This window comes from Elaeis guineensis, chromosome 7, assembly GCF_000442705.2.
Source record: "Elaeis guineensis isolate ETL-2024a chromosome 7, EG11, whole genome shotgun sequence".
In the NCBI taxonomy this organism is placed as follows: domain Eukaryota; kingdom Viridiplantae; phylum Streptophyta; class Magnoliopsida; order Arecales; family Arecaceae; genus Elaeis; species Elaeis guineensis.
This window is the reverse complement of record NC_025999.2, coordinates 25,574,020-25,598,622: the sequence shown is the minus strand read 5'-3', so window position 1 is coordinate 25,598,622 and position 24,603 is coordinate 25,574,020. Positions and strand designations below refer to the sequence as shown.

Here is a 24,603-nt window from a genome sequence, read left to right as displayed (position 1 = left end):
CATTCGCCTAGGTGTCGCATGACTGGCGATCAACTTGCATGTTTTTTTTTCTCCTTTCATTTTTCTATAAAGGAAATCTACTAAAGAAATGAGAGTATATTGTGAGTTACAAGTGCATTAGGGTGTCGTAGAAAGATTAATCTTATGGTAATTAGAAAATATTTATATATAATGGCAAATATCAAATTGAACAGATAGTCTATGTATAATGATATTCTGCCATACAGTTTTTGCTTGGACGAGAATAGCTTTGTTTCCTTTACTATAGTGTAGATTTGTTAGGACATGTGAGCCCAATCAAAGCAAATGTAGCTGTATATGCCATCCCCAGGGATGGAAATATGTCAAGTTGGATCTAGTTTGGATTGATTCAAGCAAGGATAATCACATAAAATCTTGATCCATGTCTAATCCTACCCATCATTAAATCAAGACCTCTTGGCCCGTACCCATTTATGAATCTAATATATTTTGTAAGGTTTAATTCCTAATAAACATAATCCAAGAAATCAAATCCAATCATTTAAATTTTTATTTGTAAGCTCCAAAATATTTATAAAATAATACAAAGAAGATCGACAACTCAAAAGATTTTTGTCTCAGATTTTGAGTTGACTTAATCTAAATTCTTCTAACCCAAATAGAACTTTTCTTAATGACCCTGGCTTGGATCAAAACTCTAACCCATAGCCCACAATCAATTAAGACTTTGTATCCAAAAGATTGGATCTATACTTAAAAGAATCATCATCCAAACCCCACCAAGATAAGGTGCATGTTGGGGAGTACCTTTGTGCATGTCAAAAGATTTAAAAATAGATTTTAGGTGTTTGGCAATAATCCAAAAGTAATTTTATACTATGTTGAGAAACTCCTAAAATGTGATTTATGTAAAGTTGATCTTCTCCCACTTTCAATAGATGTAGTCCCCCAAATTGCATGTGACATTTGTAGAAATTTTTTTTTTTTTTGTTATGAAAATGGTGCGCTATCCCTTGATACCCCTCGTACGTCTATTTCTAGCCAACTCTTAAACATATCAGAACTCTTCTTCCTTGACTCCTTAAATATCCTAAGCTCTTCTTGAGATTAATTTCTTATGTTATTCTCTTTCCTAGAAAAGAAAAGAAATCATGAGAAAAAAAAGCTAGTGCCTCTCTTCTTCTTATCTTTTCTGTGCTTACCTGGAATCCAAATTTAACTCATTGTGATCCCTAATTTTCTTCTTCCCAATGCCTCTCTTCTTTCTATCTCTCCTATTTTAATCAAAATCTTCTATGCAAAGTATGACTTTTCACTTTTCTTCTTCTCCTATTTAAAATCAGCTACTAACCCTCTCGGTCTTGCATCCCTTCCCTTCTCAAACAATACCATCAATACATTGTACAGTAAGTCCATTCCATTCCTCACTCTTCCTTTTTTTTTTGCCACCAATCCTCTATGTAGCATGGCTCTAGAGATCTAGATGTAGGAAAGTATCGTAGCTTTGCCACATATCCCATCCTAATTGAGTAGTTTTGTCCCGTTTTCCAACTAGGGTCGGTAGAATCCATGGCAATTTCTCATCCTCACACTAGGCACATATTTTTTTCTTATAGAACAATATATTAATCACATATTATCATCATGAGGTGTTTAGTATTGATGATGAATAGTCACATCCCAATATCCTTCAATTTTAAAATAAACTAATTTATTTATCAAAGTGTCTGGTTGAGTTCTGAGCACTATTTCCCCACCAGTCATCATGTACTAGTGAATTGAACAAGTGGCTAGGCATATGGCTTTTCATATTTTCTTCCTAAAAAATTCTTAAATACATATCATTGAATACATCTGAAACTGCATTGCAAGATTGATGCGTCAGACAATCCTACTCTTTTATAAATACATAGCAGAACCTTTCAAAGATTTGATTTTATAGTCTTCCAATCTCTAGTGGCTGACATTTCAATAGCCCCATATCGCTGCACCAGAAGTCAGCATCTAGGCAGCAAACGGGAACTCCAATATTTTTGGCTTAGAAACCTCACTGGCTTGTCCACATGTAGAAAGAGTTATAGCTTTGCTTAAATCCATGCATCCTAATTGGTCCCATGCTGCCGTTAATTAGTTCACGAATTGTGAAAGAGGAATACAACTGATGCTTTTTATCATGTCCCATTAATTAGTTCTATGTAGAAGAAAAGTTATTTAAAAAAAAATGAAGCCCATGTAAATGAAGCAAGCAACACAATTTTTTTAAAAAATGATGAAATAAAAGAATTTTTTCCTTTTTAGTTTAATAAATATGTACCTACCTACCTCTGTATGTCTTGATTTCTATAATAGTTCTATTCCTCCTTATCATTAGTCATTTAATAGTCTTTTGTAAATACTTTGTCCCCTCTCTGCAAATATTTTTAGCTGTTAAATTTTCAGCATCTCATATTGATGTTAAACTTTGAAATATTTTGATAGTCTTGAAAATGGCAAGTGAGCAGAATATATCCCATATTTTACTCTAAAATATTAGAGAGCGTACATTTGGAGTTTGGAAAAATAGATGAGCTATACTTAGCTGAACACCTACATATAAATTGGATGATCAAATAGGAATTATTATTGTTGGCATGGCACTTCATAACTATAGTAGGAAGCATGCAAAGCATGATGAGGAGTTTGATGAGGCATATAATAATAATAACTATATACCATTTATCGCAAGCGATCTTAACCATAAGAATATCATACAAGAACCCATACCCAACATTGTGGCACAAGATGATAGCTTTTTAGCTCAAGTACATGATAGAATACGTAATTTGTTAATGGATAGATAGATATTGAAGTATGCTAGTATAACCTTCTTTTGATTAAACATGCATAATAATCATTTATTATATTTTATTTTTTATATTATCTATATGTAAAAAAAGTGTTATAAGATTTTTGTTACATTTATTTTTATCATGGTACTCATTTGTGTTATATCTAAATAATTTTAGAATCACTTTAAGTATTTGTCCTTTTTGATCATTTTGCCATTTAAATCGGCTTTTGGGTTTGTCAACCAAATACATAACAAATCACTTTTACTACTTCAGAATAGCTTTTGGATCTATACAGCCAAACAGTTGACAGCAAAAAGCTACTTTATCTGGAAGTAACTTTTAATTAAAAGCTACAGCATCCCCAAACAGACCCAAAATCGGGTTGCATTAGATTATTTGTTCAAATTTTGCTAGCTATAGCCATCCATTAGGCTTTGTAGCCGCCCATATCTAGGAGTGTGCAACAAAATCGGCCAAACCACAAAATTGACCCCAACTGGTTATTTCAATTTGTTTGGATTGAATTTTTTCACATTCAGTCTGATTTTAGTTTGGAATTTTCTAGAACCAGAAATTAGTTTGATTTATCGATTTTAGTTTAAAGAAACCAATTTAAACCAAACTGACCCATATATACACTATCTAGCTTAGAATGGGTGAGCCAATCTGGTGTACTAGTCGCACCCAAACCAGCATAACTCAAGATTCCAAACCTGCTCAAGTAATAAGCTCTCACTACTATGCTCGGTAACACGCCCATAAGGCTTCTTGCTTCAAAGCTAGAAAACTTCATATAAATAGTCAATGTGGAACTAAATGGAACAAGCCCCTTCAACCCTTTTAATCTTAAGACTTCTAAGTCATCTAATCAAACATCAATTGCCTCCATCACCTAGGCTCCGATATATATTCACATACACACACACACACACATATATGAGCGCGTGTGTGAAGTGATAGTTATTGGTTTTGTTCCTCTAAATCCTAGCCACCTACTTTATGCTCTCTCTCCCCTACTCTCCTTGTTGCTCAACCTCATTTTCCTTGAAAAATTGCCACCTCTCTCATGACTCCCTATGAGCCTCCAACCATTCAGAGCCGAACCCTAACCCTAATAAACAATCCTCCTTCCAACCTCTTTTCTTGATATCCCTTGTCACCCCTCCTCCCATGGTCAATGCCACCACCTTTCCTATCCCATTTGGCGTGGACGATGAACACTTTCTCCTCCACTAGGAGTTTTGAGGCTAGTGTGAGGAGATAATTCTCCTCTTCTTCCATACCTTGGCCTCGATGTGCTGTGATGAGGCCATAGTGGACAAGTATGTGCATGAGGTTTCCAAGAGAGGGTTTTGGATGAGAGGATGGAGAGGGAGGTGGTGAGCTTGAAGAGGATGATAGGCTTGCCATGGTTACGGTGAACGTCTAGGATGCCGAGCTTGAGGGTGCACTAGAGAGACTTGGATTTGATAAAATTGAGGGTATTGTATGATTGGTTGCCTCTTCTAGATGAGTTCTATTACTTGTATATGAGCTAGCTAGTTTTCTCCTAAGTAAGAATCTATTGAGATTAATTTTGATAGTTTTAGTCTTTAGATCTAAACATAGCTAGTGGAATAGTTTTTGCACAAAGAATAGTAGATATTGGTATAGCCTTAGCCATAAATTTTTGGTTGATATCTTCATTCATGGTAGCATCACCATCTTGCATACCATTGCCATCCACTTCTACCTTACCCATCTCCTCCTCAAGTTCAACCTGATAAAGTGAATGGAATCGAACCTGATTTTTTGAGCTAATTTGAGCTGATTTTTGTATTAGATCAATTTAGATTCAATTTCAATTTCAACTGATTTAAATTGGTCATATTTTAAAAATATCTCCAAACCACCCTCAAGCTTGTACATGGGGATATTTGGTGACCCAACTTGGATCACCATAGCAATCTAAGATCACTAATGATCCAAATCCTGGGGTGATTTAATCCCTAGTGATCTAAGATTACTATATTTGGTTTGCCATAGTGCAGTGATTAAAGATCTCCGAATATATACAAACAACTTATTTGGTATGTTATGGAAATCTAAGATTACCAACCATATAATATCAAAAATATCTCTGACATATGTTAGATTGATTTTTTTTATGCTATCTATTGTAGAAGAAAGAGATAATATAAAAAAAAAAAAAAGAAGAAATAGAATTAGAGGAAAGTTTTAGATTATCGTGATTGGATTGAAGAAATAAAATCACCGCTTCTCATTGTGGGAGTTGAGATTGAAAATTGGGATTGAGAAAATTTTAGAATAAAATTAAATAAATTTTTTCTCGAAAAAAAGTTTTTTTTTTTTCTTACATGAAGATTACATCCTAAGTACTAATGCGCGTGCAAACCGTCTCTAAAAAAATAATTTAAAATTATCATCGTAATATAATCAAATATGATAATTTTATTCTCTCCATCCATGCCATCTTTGATTGCAGATGGACCACCCACATCAAACACCCCTTTGAGCATGCTTCTCTCTCCCTTCTGTCGTGAATCACGTGTGCCCAACACGGACGAAGAACGATAAGTCGACTTACGTCTGGCTTCTTCCCGTCATCCTGTTTTCTCCACTCCAAACCGCTCGCTCTCCCAATCCACTCTCTATCACCCACCGGAAAGGCCATGGCCGGAGTTCTCACCTCCGCTCCACTTTTCGTTCTCCGGCCACTAAACTCGAGGACCAAATCTACTCGGTGGGTGAAAGTCACCGCCGAGCTCCGCGAAACACCCTCCTCGTCTGCTTCTCTTTCCGTGAGCTCCGGTCAGGAAGAGGGGCAGAGGTTGGGATCTTCGTCTCTGCCTGCGACATTCTCACCTCCGCCTGGCTTCAAGCCTCCTCAGCCGAAGCGGTTCTCCGTCCGCCCGGACAAGTTTCTCGACATCCTTTCTGCTTCTCTCGCCTTGCCTTTCCGCCTTGGCACTGGAGCTTTTGTTCTAGGGTTTGGAATCTCTCTTTCTTATTTTCTTCCTTGTAATTTGATTAGATTAAGTTGAACTTTATAGTTTACGGTTCCGCTGTTGTCAAACCTGGGAAAGTTTTGTTTGGTTTTGGCTGAAATTATGTTTTCAAAACATGAGCATAGAATCGAGTAAGGCTGAGCGTGAAAGTCGTCCAAATTATTTTTCCGGTAAACAATTATATAAATTATTTGGTCACTAGTATTGTGATCGGTTTTGAGCCGTAGTCGCTGGTTTAATGATCTGGATTTCGGAGCAAGTTTGGAGAATCATGATTGGTATTAGATAATAATAATTATTGTTAGGTATAAAATATCCTCGGCCGAAGTTTTCAGCGGGATTGACCCTTACAGGTCCCCTCCGACTTTCAACTGCTGGTAAGCTTCGTCCGGACTCCTATGGGAGCCGGACTTCGTCCCTGACTTTAATTGCAGGAAGACTCCGTCCGGATTCCTACGGGAGCCGGGCTCCGTCCTCGACTCCAACAGCTGCAGATAGACTCCATCCGGACTCCTACGGGAGCCGGACTCCGCCCACGACTTCAACTGTAAGTGGACTCCGCTCGGATTTCTACGGGAGCCGGACTCCGTCCCCAACTTCAACTGCCGGTAAGCTTCGTCCGGACTCCTACGGGAGCCGGACTTCGCCCCTGATTTTAATTGCAGGAAGACTCTGCCCGGATTCCTACGGGAGCCGGGCTCCGTCCTCGACTCCAACAGCTGCAGACAGACTCCGTCCGGACTCCTACGGGAGCCGGACTCCGCCCACGACTTCAATTGTAAGTGGACTCCGCCCGAACTCCTACGGGAGTCGGGTTCCGTCCCCAACTTCAACTGCTGGTAAGCTTCGTCCGGACTCCTACGGGAGCCGGACTTCGCCCCTGACTTTAATTGCAAGAAGACTCCGCCCGGATTTCTACGGGAGCCGGGCTTCGTCCTCGACTCCAAAAATTGCAGACAGACTCCGTCCGGACTCCTACGGGAGTCGGACTCCGCCCACGACTTCAACTGTAAGTGGACTCCGCCCGGACTCCTAAGGGAGCCGGGCTCCGTCCCCAACTTCAACTGCTGGTAAGCTTCGTCCGGACTCCTACGGGAGCCGGACTTCGCCCCTGACTTTAATTGCAGGAAGACTCCGCCCGGATTCCTACGGGAGCCGGGCTCCGTCCTCGACTCCAACAGCTGCAGACAGACTCCATCCGGACTCCTACGGGAGCCGGACTCCGCCCACGACTTCAACTGTAAGTGGACTCCGCCCGGACTCCTACGGGAGGCGGGCTCCATCCCCAACTTCAACTGCTGGTAAGCTTCGTCCGGACTCCTACGGGAGCCGGACTTCGCCCCTGACTTTAATTGCAGAAAGACTCCGTCCGGATTCCTACGGGAGCCGGGCTCCGTCCTCGACTCCAACAACTGCAGACAGACTCCGTCCGGACTCCTACGGGAGCCGGACTCCACCCACGACTTCAACTGCAAGTGGACTCCGCCCGGACTCCTACAGGAGCCGGGCTCCGTCCCCAACTTCAACTGCTGGTAAGCTTCGTCCGGACTCCTACGGGAGTCGGACTTCGCCCCTGACTTTAATTGCAGGAAGACTCCGCCCGGATTTCTACGGGAGCCGGGCTCCGTCCTCGACTCCAACAGCTGCAGACAGACTCCGTCCGGACTCCTACGGGAGCCGGACTCCGCCCACGACTTCAACTGCAAGTGGACTCCGCCCGGACTCCGACGGGAGCCAGGCTCCGTCCCCAACTTCAACTGCTGGTAAGCTTCGTCCGGACTCCTACGGGCCTACGGGAGCCGGGCTCTGTCCCCAACTTCAACTGCTGGTAAGCTTCGTCCGGACTCCTACGGGAGCCGGACCTCGCCCCTGACTTTAATTGCAGGAAGACTCCGCCCGGATTTCTACGGGAGCTGGGCTCTGTCCTCGACTCCAACAGCTGCAGATAGACTCCGTCCGGACTCCTACGGGAGCCGGACTCCGCCCACGACTTCAACGGCAAGTGGACTCCGTCCGGACTCCTACGGGAGCCGGGCTCCGTCCCCAACTTCAACTGCTGGTAAGCTTCGTCCGAACTCCTACGGGAGCCGGACTTCGCCCCTGACTTTAATTGCAGGAAGACTCCGCCCGGACCCCTACGGGAGCCAGGCCTCGTCCCCGACTCCGGCTGCAGACAGACTCCGCCCGGACTCCTACGGGAGTCGGACTCCGCCCACAACTCCAACTGCCAAGTAGGCTCCGCCCGGACTCCTACGGGAGCCGGGCTCCGTCACCAACTTCAACTACTGGTAAGCTTCGTCCGGACTCCTACGGGAGCCGGACTTCGTCTCCGACTTTGGCTGCGGGAAGACTCCGTCCGGACTCTCACGGGAGCCGGACCTCGTCCCCAACTTCGGCTGAAGGAAGACTTCGTCCGGACTCTTACGGGAGCCGGACTCCGAGCTCCTCTCAAACGGGTAGCTAACCACCCCTCTCCGCCAGACACTCCAGCCGAACTTCAGCCGACAGGTCTGCACTCCCTGGCGAGCCACAGTAATGGCCACGACTCTGCTCCTCTTCCTGCGACGGATTCCGCGCGGCTCCATTACTCCCTGGCAGACCGCTATGATGCCCACGATCCTGCTCCACTTCCTGCGACGGATACCGCGCGATTCTTCCATCCTCTGGCAAGTCGCGACAACGGACGCCGCTCCACTCCCCGCGACAGACTCCACGTGGCGTGTCCCGGTGGTAGCCACGATTCCACCCCACTACTCTTCGTAACAAACTCCCTCTGACTCTGGATAGCCCACTGCCAGACGGTTACAGACGTCGCTATCAGTCTGTTGCTCCCTCCGCCTATAAAAGGGGGGACCCCAGATACGTTATTATATAAGCTCTCATTTTTACCTAGAAACTCTGCTAAAATTTTCGTTCGAGCACTCCATTCTTGTTGAGGCAGAGACTGACTTGAGCGTCGGAGGGTCTTGCCGGAGCAACCCCACCTCCAGTTTAGACTTCTTTTGCAGGTCCCAGCGGCGACCGCGACTCCAGCTTCTCCGGCGTAAGCGGATTTTTGCACCAACAATTATTATTTAGAGGGATTGGTGGTTAATAACGGGTCGTTATTTTGGTGATGTCCTTGTGTAAACGGTGGTTATCGAAGGTAGTTATTGCTGTAATTATATATGGTTTTTTGAGCGGCTATGAAGAGGATATTTTGGACCAAATTGTATCTTTTGGAGAACTAGGAGGATTGATCCCTCTAAAACAGGACTTTAGGAGGGTTGGTTTCCCACGAAGTGAACCTTTTCCATATATTTTCCGATTTGTTCTTTTATTTAAATTAGGGACTGTTGCCATTGAAATCCGGCTCTCGGTTGGAAAAGTTGGAGTGGTGGCACATCCTCCCGAAAGAGAGACTTGCAAGACAAGTCCTGGCTAGAGTTGGCTCCGGCGGAGATCCTTCGATGCTCAAGTTAAATATCAGAGAAACAGAAGAGAAGGAGAATTTTTGAGAGAGATTGTATGCGTACTTTGCGGATCCCCTCTAGACCATTTTATGGGCTAGGGTTGAGAAGCCGTTTTGGACAGGTTGTCTAGCCGAATTGGATGTGATATGACAACATTTTTGTCCGAGATCTTTGGGACTGGGTAGTTATGCCTATCTTATTTGTTTTGGAGTCAGCTGCGGTGTCATGGCACTTTTGAATTTGAAATAAAGGTGTAGATAGGATCGGATCGGCTTCAGTGGAGGGAGGTTCGAAGCGGTCCGATGAATAAAAACATCGAAGGAAGGAGGTGGCCGGGGCCAGCTGTGTTCAGTGGGATAAGGATTGGTGGAGTTCGAAGTATACCTACCGTCAAAGTCAGAGATCGACCTATCTAGATGTTAGCTTGCTATGGAAATTGGGATCGACTGGCAAAGTTTAGGTTAGGGGCCGAAGTTTGGACCGGTTGGAGTCTCTGATGTTCTGCATAGGGGGATCGCCGAAAATAAGGATTATCAGAGTCAAATTTAGGATCGGAAAGGTCCATAGTTATGTATCAAATGACCTCCTTCTGACAGCCCTCTCAGGTTCGAGGGAGATATATCTACCTCCGGGATTGGGCACATTCATCTCCAACAGTGCTGTGGTATTGGCCTGGTACACTTCATCATGTGCCCTTCCACCAACTCATGTCTTCGGCTTGGGCAACAATCTACCCCCCAACAGGGACATAACAATTGGTATGAGAGCCAATAATGTTATGTCATTGATACAGTATAGGAAATCCGTGATAATTTGGGTAATATCAAAGTACTACTTGAGAAAGCAATTGAAGAAAATTGATAGATTAGAGAATGCTTGAAGAATGTGGTGGAGAAATAATAGCAATTTGATCAAGGCTTAAGAAATGTAGGGAAGATTATTAAGGAAGCAAATGAATTTGGAAGACTTCTCATATTATGGCTTCATAAACCAATGTCATCAATATCTGTCGAAGAAAAATAGTAACATCAGAGTTTGAGATGAGAGCTCATTTTATAGGAAGCATCATCCTAGTGTGGTGATTGAAGAGTTGTCCTATTGAAGTTCCATGAAGATGAGGAAGTTGGTTGGCTCCTCCACTGAAGCACAAAAGATCAACTCAAGGTCAAGGTTGATTTGGGCAGCGTGGAAGGTTATATAAGCTTATTTATAAGATGTTAGATTAAAATTATTATCAGATTTAGGCGTAGTGATTAGTTGTGGGTTGTTACTTTAGTGATCTTCTTGTGTATTGATGGTTATATGTGGTTATTGAAAGGCAGTTATTGTTGTGATTATGAATGTCGTTATGAATGGTTTTGACATGGAGGAAATTATATGCCAAATTGTGTTCTATTTCAATGAACTAGGAGGATCGTCCACATTGAAAAGGATCTTGGGAGGGTTGGTTCCCCTCAATGTGAACCTTATCTCTTTTCCATGTCTGTGGAACGTCCAGGGAGCAATTGGAAATGAAAAATTAAAATGAAGGAAACTTGAGGATATGCAACAATTTGCATATTTGTAGATAAAAGAATTAGAGAGGTAAGAGATGATAAACAAAAGCAAAAACACCTCCAGCAACAACATCAGATAGCTTAATTAATTCATCTTCCGTGAATGTTTCTTGGATAAAATGTGAAGTACTTTTCACTAAATTGTGAAATCCATGTATCATTGGATGTTTCTTGTTCATTGCACTTTGAGAAAACAATAAAGAATGATTAGGTTGAGTAAAAGAGCAAGAATAATCCAAGATTTTTTCAATAGTATAAATAATTTTGTTACCATATCTTAAAAAATAGATCCTTTGGTTTTTTACAATATTATGAGAGTCTAGACTTCCATATGTGTTGGTTAAATTTGTTCCGTCTCATTGAGATCATGTCAACATCTTATGTGTGGCAAAAAAACATAATGTATGATTCATATGATTGGCAAAGAGAAGATGCCCCCAATTTGTGAAATTTATTTTCATGATGTGAAGATTTTATTGATAATATAGTTAGGGATACAAGTGGATTGGTTTGGATCAAGGATTGGTACACCTTAAATCTGATCTATATTTGAATCATGTAATAAAACTGAACACAAGTCCTTGTCGCTTCCATTAGCGTTAGATAGAGATTGGTTTTACAATATTTTTGTTTGATCCACCGAGGTTTCTTGGTCAAATCAGGTCGAAATTAATCCAAATATGAACCATGAGAAACATGCATATATAGGCTACTATATTATATTATAAGCATGTTTGCATGTTGCCAATGACTAGGGCTAGAATTGAGCTAGGTTAGGTTGGGCTTCCTTATGACCTGGGCAGGGTCTAGAGATTTTTTTTTTTTTTAGCAGTTGGGTCGAGAAAGCTCGTAAAACTCTTTAAGGCTTTGGTTGAACCCGATTGGAGCCTAAACTAGAGCCTTGCCTCAAGCTGAATTGGGCTAACTTGGATCTAGACCTGATAGAGTTGGCAGGGAATGAGAGAGAGGTGGGAGATTGGGAGAGAAGAGATATATATAGAGAGAGGGGAGAGAGATTGAAAGAGAGGAAAGAGTAGAGAGAGACTGAGATAGAGAAAAGAGGGCATTATGAGGAAAAGAGGAGAGGAAAGAGTGAATAGAGAAGAGAGTAAAGAGAGGTTGGGAAGGAAAGAGAGGAGAGAGAGGAGTTTGAGAGAGAGAGAGAGAGGAGATAGATCATAAGAGAGGTCAAGATTGAGATCAAGATCAAGATAGAGAGAGAAGGGCACTAGGAAGGGAGAGAAGAGGGAAGAGAGATGAAAGATCCAGGGAGAGAAGAGAGACTGAAGGGAGAGAAGGGAATGGGGGGGTGCTAGATAAAGAGAGGATAAGGGATTAGAGTGGGAATGTCCCTCAAGTTGGGTTGTATGTTACCCCAAGGTTCAATCTTGGTTTAGGCTGGGCCAAGCTAGATCCAAACACAGCCTTGGAAGTGTAATGAATGATTTGGGTTCAAGAAAAAGGTCATTCTTTTGGGTAGAAGCCATTGTCTGTTCACTTGACCAAGTACGCTGCACTTGTGTATCTAAACTTTTTTTGTCCCTCAAATTTCAGGCCCATGCTTGACTTAGTTATCCTTAGGCCAAATACAAAACTTAGTTTAAAGTAGATCTAAGCTGACAAGCCTCAGATCAGCCTCTACCCATGTCTAGTCATATCAATAGCACATCATGGATAATATTCGATTAATGACGGTGTATAAGCTACAATTAGCAATACAGGTTAATGACCATCTATATACTTGGAACCAAGGTCTGTTGAACTGGTATTGGGGGTTGTAATGACCGGCAAACTAGTTTGGTATAGTATGGACTCATATTGTGGCAATCCGATGCATACTAAACCAGGGAGAGGGAGAGAGAGTGTGATGTAGGATAGCCTTGATTAGGAAAAACACAAGGATGCTTAGTGGGTTGTTTTGGGCTGAAAAGGTAGTGAAATTGTGTAAGAGGCTATGGTTTTTGTTAGTATATGGATGGGGAGTGGGGATGGCAACGGATCGGGTAAGCCATCACTCGTACCCACCTCAAACTTGCCTCAAGATGGGGGTGGGGTGGGAAGAGTTAGATGGGGCACTGTTGGATGGATCAGGTTGGGTAAAGCCACAAAAATCAGTTTTTTTTGTCATACACATCTTTTTTCTCTTTTAGTGAAGAGTTATATATATCTGGATTGGGTTTGGAGTAGGTTTTACCATTACTGTGGCCGCCCCGGATCCACTATAAGTTAGGTAAAGCCTGCCCCTTTACGTTGGGTCGAGTCGGGTACTTAATAGGGTAAATTGCAAACCCTAATAGGAAGCGGATTTAGGTGTAATTTAGAGACAGCAAGGATGAAGTTTTGGGAGTTGATTGTGAGCTGGAAGTATGAAATTGGAATAAAAATTTTGTTTGCTGGTGAATTGAAGGCTGGTTGATAGATGGGTGGCTTCTGGGTAGTTGGGTTTAGTGGGGATGGAATTAGATCTAAATTTAAAAGTTTAAAGTGCTGTATTTAAAGAAAATGAGAAGAAAAGAAAGAGATTTTCTAGAAAGCACACCTAAGATCCCATAGGTATCAGACTTAGGGTTAGAATTGCATCACACACCTATAAAATAAAGCATAGTTGTCTAGGAAAAATTTCTGAAATTTTGACTGCCTTTCATAATGAGAGATTACAACCCTGTTCATAGAGTTCTAATATTTGTACTCCTACTAGTACTAATTGTTCTTTTGTTTAGTAAATTCCTTTTTGATTGTTCACATGATGAAGTGCACATGGGCTCTTTGGGTAGTGAGCTTTAAAGCTTGATTGTCAGAGTTGTTGTTGGGAAAGGATAGAATGGAAGGAACGAGTGCAAAAATCTAGCCAGCTTATATCTAGAAAGATTGGCCTAAAGAAGAGAAGCAAGATGTGGGGGTTGATGACCCTCGGGGGGCTTAGGTGGATCATGGTAACTCGGCGAGTCACTCTCATGAGATCCAGCTTTGCCTTCACAGCTACTGGTGTCATTACCCTGTAAGAAAAGGGCGCTGATGGGTTCCTTAGCATGTTCCTCGCCTGCCTATCATGTAAGGAGGAACCAGGGGGAGTGGGGGCAAGACTATTTTTCTCAAAGGCCTGTTCATGCTAGCCTCGAAAGAGTCACTACTTACAAACTCTTGGTGAATCAAATAGTTCCACCAATACTGAAGAGCCTATACCACTACATAAAATTCTTGGTCATCTGTGCTTACCTCTACTTTGTAGTAGTTAACTTCTCTTTAAGGAAATCAATTGGTCAGCCTTGTTGGCCGAGGACTGCACTTATATCCACTCCTGAATCATTGCATTCCATTTCAAAGACCTCAAAATTAGGCAAAACAAGAAGAGTGGCGGAACATACCTTTCTTTAATCAACTAAAAACTCTGTTTTGTATCATTGTTCCATGGAGACTTGCTGTTTTTCAAGCAATCTATTATTGGTGCAGCTATTGTGCTAAATTTATGAACAACTCTTCTGTGGCAAGTAGCTAAACCATAGAAACTATGCGCTTCTATTCCTAGGTGTGGGCCGGTCAAGAACTATTTTAACTTTATCATCACCCTTGTTCCATCAGCACTCACTACATACCCCACGAATAATAATTTATCCATCATAAAGTGAAACTTCTTCAAATTGATATATAGCCATTCTTTCCTCAAAACTTCTAGGACTTCTCTAATACATTGCAAGTGCATAATCTTATTTGCACTATATATGCGAATGTCAAGAAATAAACTACCAAAATTTTCCTATGAAAGGCTTTAACACTTGATTCATTTAACCTCATGAGTGGGCTTGTTGTATTGGATTATCCAAACAGCATGACCAACTATTCATACAATTCCTCCTTGGTCTTGAATTCTATTCTCCACTCATCCTATTCTTCAATCAGATTTTGATGGGAACTACTTTTCAAATCTATCTTTGAGAACACTTAGGTACCTTATTGCATGTCCAACATATCATCCATCAAGGAATAGGAAGCTGCTACTAATTTTATTAATAGTCCTACTATCAACACACATGTGCCAGGTACTGTTTTTCTTTAGGGCTTAGAAATATTGGTGATGCACAAGGACTCCTTCGCATATTGCTTTCTAATTCACTCGTTAACTTTCCTTTATAGCGCTTTATGCTATTTTGGCCTCATGACCAAATACGATTTTCCCTCCATTTGAGATTTGGGAGTTTCTTCTTTGGGGGTTGTTGCGGTCAAGGGATTGGATGGCTCAGATGGTTGGCTTATGCCTCCGCACTTGCATATGTGAGGTATTGTCCACTTTGGCCTCTGGCACTGTTACACGGGGCCTCATGGTTTTATCCTTTAAAAGACGCTTGATATGGGAGAGAATATTCTAATCTATATAAGCCATACTCTCTCTTGACACAACCGATGTGGGATTAAAGATGCTGTCCCTCCGCAACATTAACTCTTCTAGTTAGGAGGGAGTGTATATGCATGGGTAGGAGGTGATCCCACAGACGGTGCCATTTGTTGCGGTCAAGGGATCAGATGATTCGGATAGTTGGCTTATGCCTTTGCACCCGTATATGTGGGATATTGTCCGCGTTGGCCTCTGGTGCTGTTGCATGGGGCCTCACGGTTTTGTCTTTTAAAAGGTGCCTTACGTGGGAGAGAAGGTTCCAATTCATATAAGTCATACTCTCTCTTAACACATAATCAATGTGGGATTAAAGATGCTATCCCCCGATAACAGGGGTCAAGCATTATTCTCTTACCATCCTTATGAAGACCGAAAACATTCTTGTTTCCATGATGAAGTTTTTTCTATCAAATTACCAATGACATCCCAAGAAAAGATGGCAAGCTTCCATATCAGCCAGACCACACCAAACCTCATCAAAATATTTATTTCCAATCGAAAAAGGAACCTCAAAGTGATGGGTTACTATAACTTTGCTGCTTTTCTTGAACCAAGAGATGTAATAAGGCTGATGAGGCTTAACTTTCAGTTTTAATTGATCCATCATTTCCTTTGACACAAGATTTCCACAGCTAACACCAATAATAACATTATATGACCAGCCTTGATGTGCAATGTGTCCAAAATATCTTATTGCGCAGCCACTCTTCCCCTGTAGTTTTTGGCATGAAAAGAGTCAACGAAAAAAAGACTTAGGTGATCCCTGTCTCCTAATGTAACTTTATTAAAATTCTGACGATCATCATTACCATTGATATCATCATGGTGCTTAGCTTCGATATCATCATGATCTTCTTCAATATCCTCTTCGATTGTTAGTTTTGTGTGTTTTTTGACACTCATTAGCAAGGTTTGCCATACCATGCCGAACCGACCGGTACACCCCATCTCATATCGGACCGACGGGGAACCGACACGATTCGGCCGGTAAAATCGATACTCCGGCGGTACCGAAGAAAAAAGAACAGAAAGTGAGAAAGAGAGAGAGGGGAGGGGAGGGAGGAAGGTGGGAGCCGTCGGAGGCCGGTGGTGGCCGGCTGCGGCCGTCGGAGGGCTTTCGAGCCCCGTATCGTCCGATAGGACTTTCAAGAGAGCAAAAAAGAGAGAGCGAACGCTCGGGGGGGCGGAGAACCTACCGGACGGTGCCTACGTTGCGAGGCTCCCAATGGCCGGCGAGCCGACGCCGACGGCCTGAAGGCGGTCGAGCGGGCTGAGCCCCGGCTCAGGCCATCGAGCGGGGGGAGCCTCGGGGCTCAGGCCTTCGAGCGGGAGGAGCCTCCGAGGCTCCCGGTGGTCGGCGAGCCGATGCCGACGGCCTGAGGACGGTCGAGCCGGTGGAGCCCCGGCTCAGGCCGTCGAGCGGGTAGAGCCCCGGGGCTCAAGCCGTCGAGCGCTCGCTCTGATTGATTAGCATTCTGTTTGATTAGCATTCTGTTTGCTCGCTCTGATTGATTAGCATTCTGTTTGATTGCTCAGGCCCCGGGGCTCAAACAGAATTATCTAGTAGATAATTCATGAGCTCAGGCCGTCGTTCCTGCATTCTGTTTGATTAGCATTCATGCTTTCTTGCCTAGACAGGTCTATGACCCCATGAATTATCTACTAGGCTCTGATTCTACCTAAAGTATTTGCTGCTCAAGAAAGAGATAACTCAATTATAGAAGAAGTGGAACCAGTGGAACAATGTCTGAGCATGAAAGGAATGGCTGTTTAGAAGCCAAGCTTGAGAAGAAAATTAAACAGCTATTATTATTCCCTTTCAAAGAACATGTGTGTTATACATACATACATATATCATACATACCTACACACATACACATACACACACACACACACACGCACACACACACACACACATATATATAGTTCACTCACGGATGAATCCACAAACCTTGACTATGTAATAATCCGAATCTCAAAGCAATCAAAAAAAAAAAGAAACGTTGAAGACTCCGCTGGGAGTCTTCTTCCGCATGACCTCATCGGAGAGGAAGTCAAATCTGGGAAGGATTCGGCCTCCCCTCCGCCTTATAAAATCCCCTCTCCTCTCCTCTAAGGCTGGCCACGACGAACATCGACGAACATCAGTGATTTTCTTCTCTTTTCTCCATTGAAGCTGCGGCCTCCCATTATTGTATTCGCTGGAAAACAGAGGTTGGAGACGCTATCGGAGCTCAGGTAAGGCTCCGACCTTTCTTCCTCTCCCTTTTCCCTTTCTCCTCTGGCCCCAAACCTCACTGCCGGCCGCCGACTTTGCTGGAAATCAAGAAGAAAAGGAATGCCTTGTTTTTCTCCTATTCGGTCGAGCCCTCTCTTCCTCATTTTCGACCATTGGCGCCGCTGCCCATGGTGCCACACCCCTGTAGCATGACCCCCACGTCCCTACCTTTCCTTCCCTGAAGGTTATGGTTGTCGATGATCGTGAAAATAAAAGAAAAGAGATCGGGTCCCCTGTTTTTTTGATTTTTTTTATTTTCTTTTGGCTTGCCGCCTGCCGCCGGCCCTCCCTTGCTCCGTCGACGTCGACCAGACGCCGCCGCCTATGCCACCACACCTCGTCGGAGCGCGAGCCACCAAGCCCCCCCTCGTGTCCCTCTGTTCGGCTAGGAAAAGAAAGAAGAAAAGAAAAGAAGAAATGAAGAAGGGAAGAAAAAGAAGAAAAAGAAAAAAAAAAGAGGATTTTCTCCCTCTTTCTTTCTCTTCTCTCTCTCTTTTCCTCTCTCTAGAATTTCTCTCTCCTTCTCTCTCTAAAATTTATCTCTCCTTTCTCTCTCTAAGAAAGACCTATAGATATTGTATCGGGCTATCTTTTCCTCTTTTAAGAATCTATGTTGACCTCAGCGAGATGATTCCGAATCGATTTAATGTCCGAATGGTCTATCGGACTGATTACCCAGTCAATCATTTTTTTATTATTTAATTTTATTGAATATATGAAATAAAAATTGATCATGATTTAATATTTTAAATAGGGTTATCTGATTCATTTAAGAAAGACTAAAGATCTAGGACGATCGAGGTAAGTGGATCTTACGCTCTTTATTTATTTTTAATAATCATATTTTTTTATGTAAAGAATTATTGTTGATGAAATTATATTTTTCATAAAATAAGGATCAGCATATGTGATATAAAAAAGCATATTTTATTATGAGCATTAATTTTATGCATATGTCTTATGAAAATAGTATGGTTATGAAGTATGAATTTTATGATTTTTTCATCTATGTATAGGTATGTTTTAAGAAAAAGATATAAAGATTTCAAAAGCTCTCAGATAGCTATGAACGAATTTTTATAGAAAAGTCGACATCCGGAGCTAGCATTCATATGGACACAGGTCCTGCCAGCGGGTATAAAGTTGGCATATAAAATATGAACTTGTCGATTAAGAACATTGATCCTGTCATGGGTATAAAGTGATTATAGCAAGAATATTTGTAAGCAAGATTTAGAAATATGATATGGACATATGACAAGAATGATTTACGAAACATATTTATGAAAGGTTAATGATTTATACATATAAGATTGGTTTATGACTTGTTTTATTATATGTTCTATAAAATATTTTATTTTATATTATTTATTATTTTTTAAATATTGTATTATCATGAAAAACTTATGCTTGATCCGGTAAGGAAGCACAGGTTCTATTTATTGGGCTAGTATAGCTCATATTCTTTTTGTTTTTTTTTTTATAGAGGAATAAGGTTAGGATCGATAAAAAAAATTCAGACTTGGAGATCTGCGAAGCAAGCTAAAAAATTTCATAGTGGAAGTTTAGTTTATTTTATGACCATGGATTTGTAGTTATTATGAATATTGAGATTTGGGTTGATATTTATTTTTGGATTTAGATGCTCTGAATCAGTTTTGGTTTAATTAAAAATTTGAATTGAACTTTATTATTATTTTTATTTATGATGCATCTTTTATTATATTTAAGAAGATGAATATTGGCTTCGTGTTATCATGGGCTGTACCCCTTGATATCATGGCCGTATTATGTTTCGGATTTGGGGCGTGACATTTTATGGTATCAGAGCAATAGGTTTGATCATTGGTAGACTTAAAGTCCATTAATGGATAGCTAGATCTCATTTAGCTAGATCATATTTAATTGAATAAGAATAGATAAGTTTTTCTTAAAGTTCCTGTTGCTCATTTAAGGAAGTTAATTGATGTTAATATTTTTAGGTGACAATGAGCAACAGAGAGAATGAAGTCTCAATGAATCCTGCCAGTAGAAAGAGAGGAGCAAGAAAAATTACGAGGGGAGATGCCAACCAGTTCGTTGAGCATGTTCCTAATGCGTCAGCCACTCAGGCAGATATTGCTGGAGTATTTCAAGTGGTGGCTCAGCTTATTCAGCAACAACAGCAGACACAAGTCGCTCCTCAACCTACATCATTAAAGTCATATTATGAGAGGTTTAGAAGGCTTAATCCATTACTGTTTGAGAGTGTACCTGACCCTTTAGTTGTAGAGACCTGGATTCGAGAGATAGAGAAGATGTTCGATGCCCTACAGTATCCCGAGAATGTGAAGGTCAAATTAGCCATACCTATGCTGAAAGGAAACGTCGAGTTTTGGTGGATTGCAATAAAAGCTGTCTATGAGAATATCGATGATCAGTTGACTTGGGAGGAGTTTAAAAAGATATTTTATGATCAATACTTCTCTGGGACAATGAGATTAGTAAAGAAAAATGAGTTCTTGGCTTTGAGGGAAAAAGATGAAATGACAATATTAGAGTATGCAAACAAATTCAATGAGTTAGGCCGTTTCTGCCTTCAGCTTATGGAGTCTGAAAGGAGCAAAGCTAATAGATTTGAGCAAGGATTAAGATATGAGATTCGGTCTCGATTGTCTTCTCACATTTTTAATGATTATAAAGATGTGTTAGAACGAGCTTTAAAAGTGAAGTCCGAGATAAAAAGATCAGAACAGGAGAGGAGTAATAAAAAGAGATTGAGATCAAAAGAAAATTTAAATGATCAACAGAAAACTTCTACTAATATTGCAGAGAATAATAAAGAAGCTATGATCTGTGAATATTGTGACAAAAATCATTATGGATCTTGTCTCAAAAAGCTAGGAGCTTGCTTTTCATGTGGCAGAATAGGACATATGGCATGAGATTATCCTATTAAAAAAAAGAATAGTTCAAAGACTTCCAAGCTAGTAGATTAGAAACAACAATAAAATGCACGGGTGTTCATTTTGACCCAACAAGATGTCAATGCAAGCAATCAAGTACTTACAGGTACCATTCTAATCACTCCATAGATGCTCATATGCTATTTGATTATGAATTTTCTTATTCCTTTACATCTTCCAAGTAATAACTATATAGAATTGAATAAGCCACTATATGTTATATCTTCCCTTAGGAAAGTTATTTCTATCAATGTCTTGTTAAAAAAAAAAAATTGCCTCAATTTAGATGAGGAAGTTAGGATTGATGGAATCTGATCTAAGAGCATAGTAAACATAGTATGAAGATTAAGATCCCTATTAGTAAAAGAGCGAGGATATACCAAGTTTCGAGGATGAAACTTTTTTTTAGGAGGGGTAGAATTTAATAATCCGAATCTCAAAGCAGTCAAAAAAAAAGAAACGTTGAAGACTCCCTTCTTCATGATCTCATCGGAGAGAAAATCGAATCCTCCCCTCCGTCCTATAAAAGCCCCTCTCTTCTCCTCTAAGGTTGGCCACGACAAACACCGATGAACACCGGTGATTTTCTTCTCTTTTCTCCGTTGAAGCTGCGGCCTCCCATTATTGTGTTCGTCAGAAAACAGAGGTCGAAGACGCCACTGGAGCTCAGGTAAGGCTCCGACCTTTCTTCCTCCCCCTCTTCCCTTTCTCCTCTGGCCCCAAACCTCACTGCCGGCCGCCGACTTTGTCGAAAATCAAGAAGAAAAGGAATGTCCTGTTTTTCTCCTGTTCAGTCGAGTCCTCTCTTCCTCGTTTTCGGCCACCGACGTCGCTGCCCATGGTGCCACACCCCTGTAGCATGACCCCCACCTCCCTACCTTTCCTTCTCCGAAGGTTATGGCCGTCAGTGATCGGCCGATGATCATGAAAATAAAAGAAAAGAGATCGGATCCCCTGTTTTTTGATTTTTTTATTTTCTTTCGGCCTGCCACCTGCCGCTGGCCCTCCCTTGCTCCGTCGCCGTCGACCAGACGCCACCACCCGTGCCGCCGCACCTCGTCGGAGCGTGAGCCACTAAGGCCCCCCTTGTGTCCCTCTGTTCGGCCAGGAAAAGAAAGAAGAAAAGAAAAGAAAGAAGAAAACAAGGGAAGAAAAAGAAAAAGAAGAAAAAAAAAAAAAGAGGATTTTCTCTCTCCTCTCTCTCCTCTTTTTCTCTCTTTCTCTTTCTAAAATTTTTCTCCTCCTTTCTCTCTTTAAGAAAGATCTATAGATCTTGTATCGGGTCATCTTTTTTTTTTTAGGAATCCATGTTGATCTCAATGAGATAACTTCGAATCGATTTAGTGCCCGAATGGTCTATCGGATTGGTCACCCAGTCAATCATTTTCTTTTATTATTTAATTTTATTGAATATATGAAATAAAAAGTGATCATGATTTAATATTTTAAATAGGGTTATCTGATTCATTTAAGGAAGACTAAAGATCTAGAGCGATCGAGATAAGTGGATCTTACGCTTATTTATTTTTAATAATCATATTTTTCATGCAAAGAATTATTGTTGATGAAATCATATTTTTCATAAAATAAGAATCAGTATGTATGACATGAAAAAGTATGTATTATTATGAGCATTAATTTAATGAATATGTCTTATGAAAATAGCATGGTTATGAAGTATGAATTTTATGATTTTTTTCACCTATGTATAGGTATGTTTTAAGAAAAAGATATAAAAATTTCAAAGGCTTTCAGATAGCTATGAACGAATTCCTATGGGAAAGTCGACATTCAGAGCTAGCATCCATATGAACACCGGCCCTGTCAGCGGGTATAAAGTTAGCATATGAAACATGAACTTGTCGATTAAGAACACTAGCCCTGTCACGGGTATAAAGTAACCATTGCAAGAATATCTGTGAGCAAGATTTAGAAACATGACATAGACACGACAAGAATGATTTACGAAACATGTTTATGAAAGGTTCATGATTTATACATACATGATTGGTTTATGACTTGTTTTATTATATGTTCTATGAAATACTTTATTTTGTATTATCTGTTATTTTCTAATTATTGTATTATCATGAAAAACTTATGCTTGATCCGATAAGGAAGCGCAGGTTCTACTTACTGGGCTAGTGTAGCTCATATTCTTTTTATTTTCTTCTTTTTGTATAAAGAAATAAGATTAGGACTGGCAAAGAAAATTTAGGCTTGGGGATTTGCGAAGCAAGCTTGAAAATTTTGTAGTGAAAGTTTAGTTTATTCTATGACCTTGGATTTGTAGTTATTATAAATATTGAGACTTGGATTGATATTTGCTTTTGGATTTAGATGCTCTGAACCAATTTTGATTTAATTAAGAATTTGAATTGAACTTTATTATTACTTTTATTTATGATGCATCTGTCATTATATTTAAAAGGATGAATGTTGGCTTCGTGTTATCACGGCCTGTACCCCTTGATAGCATGGCCGTGTTATATCCTAGATTTGGGGTGTGACAGACTATGCTACTGCAAACAAAATATTAGAGAACTATGGCTAAACTTGATACTACTATCCTAGCTCAAATTGGATTTGATGCCTTTCTTCCTAACAATTGACATAATATTTTGTTGGCTGACCTGGGCTCTATTGCATCAATTTCCCAAAACCATTGCTTTTTTGATGTCAAGGTATGAAACCAAATTATGAGGACCTTCTTATTTGTCATCCCATCTGGATCTGTAAATTCAACTTTTACTCCTTTTAAATCTATTGCTAATGATATATAGTTGATTGGATTGATGAATTTGTAACATAATTAGGACTTGCAACTCTGTGGTTTTCAATAGCTAGAGGATGAAATTCAATGGTCTGATAAAGAGAATTAGAAGTATGAATTTTACTATGTGGGTAGGACTTTGAGATGGAGTTCTAACTTTGTCAATCTTCCTAATTGGTTCTTTGCTCTTTCGATCTTAGACTTTGTATGGAATAAACATCATCTGATAATGTTCAATCATTTGGAGAAACATGTGGTGAGTTGAAATTGAATCGCTTGAAGTTTCTTAAGACAATCTTGAAAATTTCTTGCTTCCTTTTTTAACCAGTCTGCTTCTGTTTTGGATCCTTCATATAACCTTTTAGCTAGTCAAGCAATCTTCATTTGGATAAATTGACTTTTATGATGTTAAAGTTTATCTTCTTTGTTGTCATTGCAAACCATGATTTTAGAAGTGAGATTGCTTCTTAAAGAGAGAATGGGATAATTATGGGAGATCAAACTATATATGTACCAACTGATGCCATAACTATACATGTCTAAGCATTAAGGAAAGAAAAGATTAGATAGAGGAAAATAAAGTAAGCAAGTGGATATATCAAGTCAAACCACTACTATTTTTATTCTTTTTTTCATTCATCAATTTATGACTATTACATGGCTTTATATAGACATATGACTCTATAGACTCGTTTGGTTTGTAGAAAGAACTTTTCTTCCTAGGAAGTTAGTTCTATGAAAGTTAGTTTCTGGGAATATGATGTTTGGAGGTATAGTTTTGATATGTTTGGTTGATCATGGAAAAATGGTTCATTTCAGAGTGATTTATGTTTGATTAAGCATCTACTTTCTTAGAAAAATTGTGTAAAATACCTATTATATGCTTGATAGATATGAGACTGTACCTTTTTGCTCCCAAACTCCATATAAATACTAATATAATATTTATATTAATATAAATAAAATATTAATATAATATAATATATCATTAGATCATAATAATTTATTATATTAACACAAAATATATATATTGATATACTATTAATATACTATTAATATTTTAATATAGCAAATTTATTAATATAGATATTAATATAGTATTAATATAAATATTAATATATTAATGTAAATATTATATTAATATTAATAAAAATATCATATTTGTATAAATATTACAATAATATTGATGTATTATAAATATTAGCATAGTATTAATATAATATTATATTAATATTTATAAGGATAATATTAATAGGATATTTTTAGAAAGAGAAAAGGACCATCACTTTCCATCCATGGGAAGTCCCAAAACCCCTTCTCTATGGGTTTACACTTGCCATGAAATGTGGGAAGTGTCTTTCTGTGGGAAGAGTTTTTTACATTCTCTT

The 24,603-nt window shown here is 40.1% G+C and overlaps 1 protein-coding gene across 3 annotated transcripts in view; it reads left to right on the top strand.

The window, feature by feature from the left end:
* The first annotated feature begins 5,401 nt into the window (after window positions 1-5,401).
* The window catches only part of LOC105033756 (uncharacterized), a 34,657-nt gene continuing 15,455 nt past the window's right edge, over window positions 5,402-24,603 (top strand). For 2 of the 3 annotated variants that reach the window (XM_029261398.2, XM_073260706.1), the window contains exon 1: window positions 5,402-5,802. In XM_029261398.2, coding sequence (XP_029117231.1) covers window positions 5,486-5,802 — 317 coding nt within the window. In that variant the 5' untranslated portion in view covers window positions 5,402-5,485. The remainder of the gene's footprint in view (window positions 5,803-24,603) is intronic. The other variant, XM_010908666.4, reaches the window with a different exon arrangement.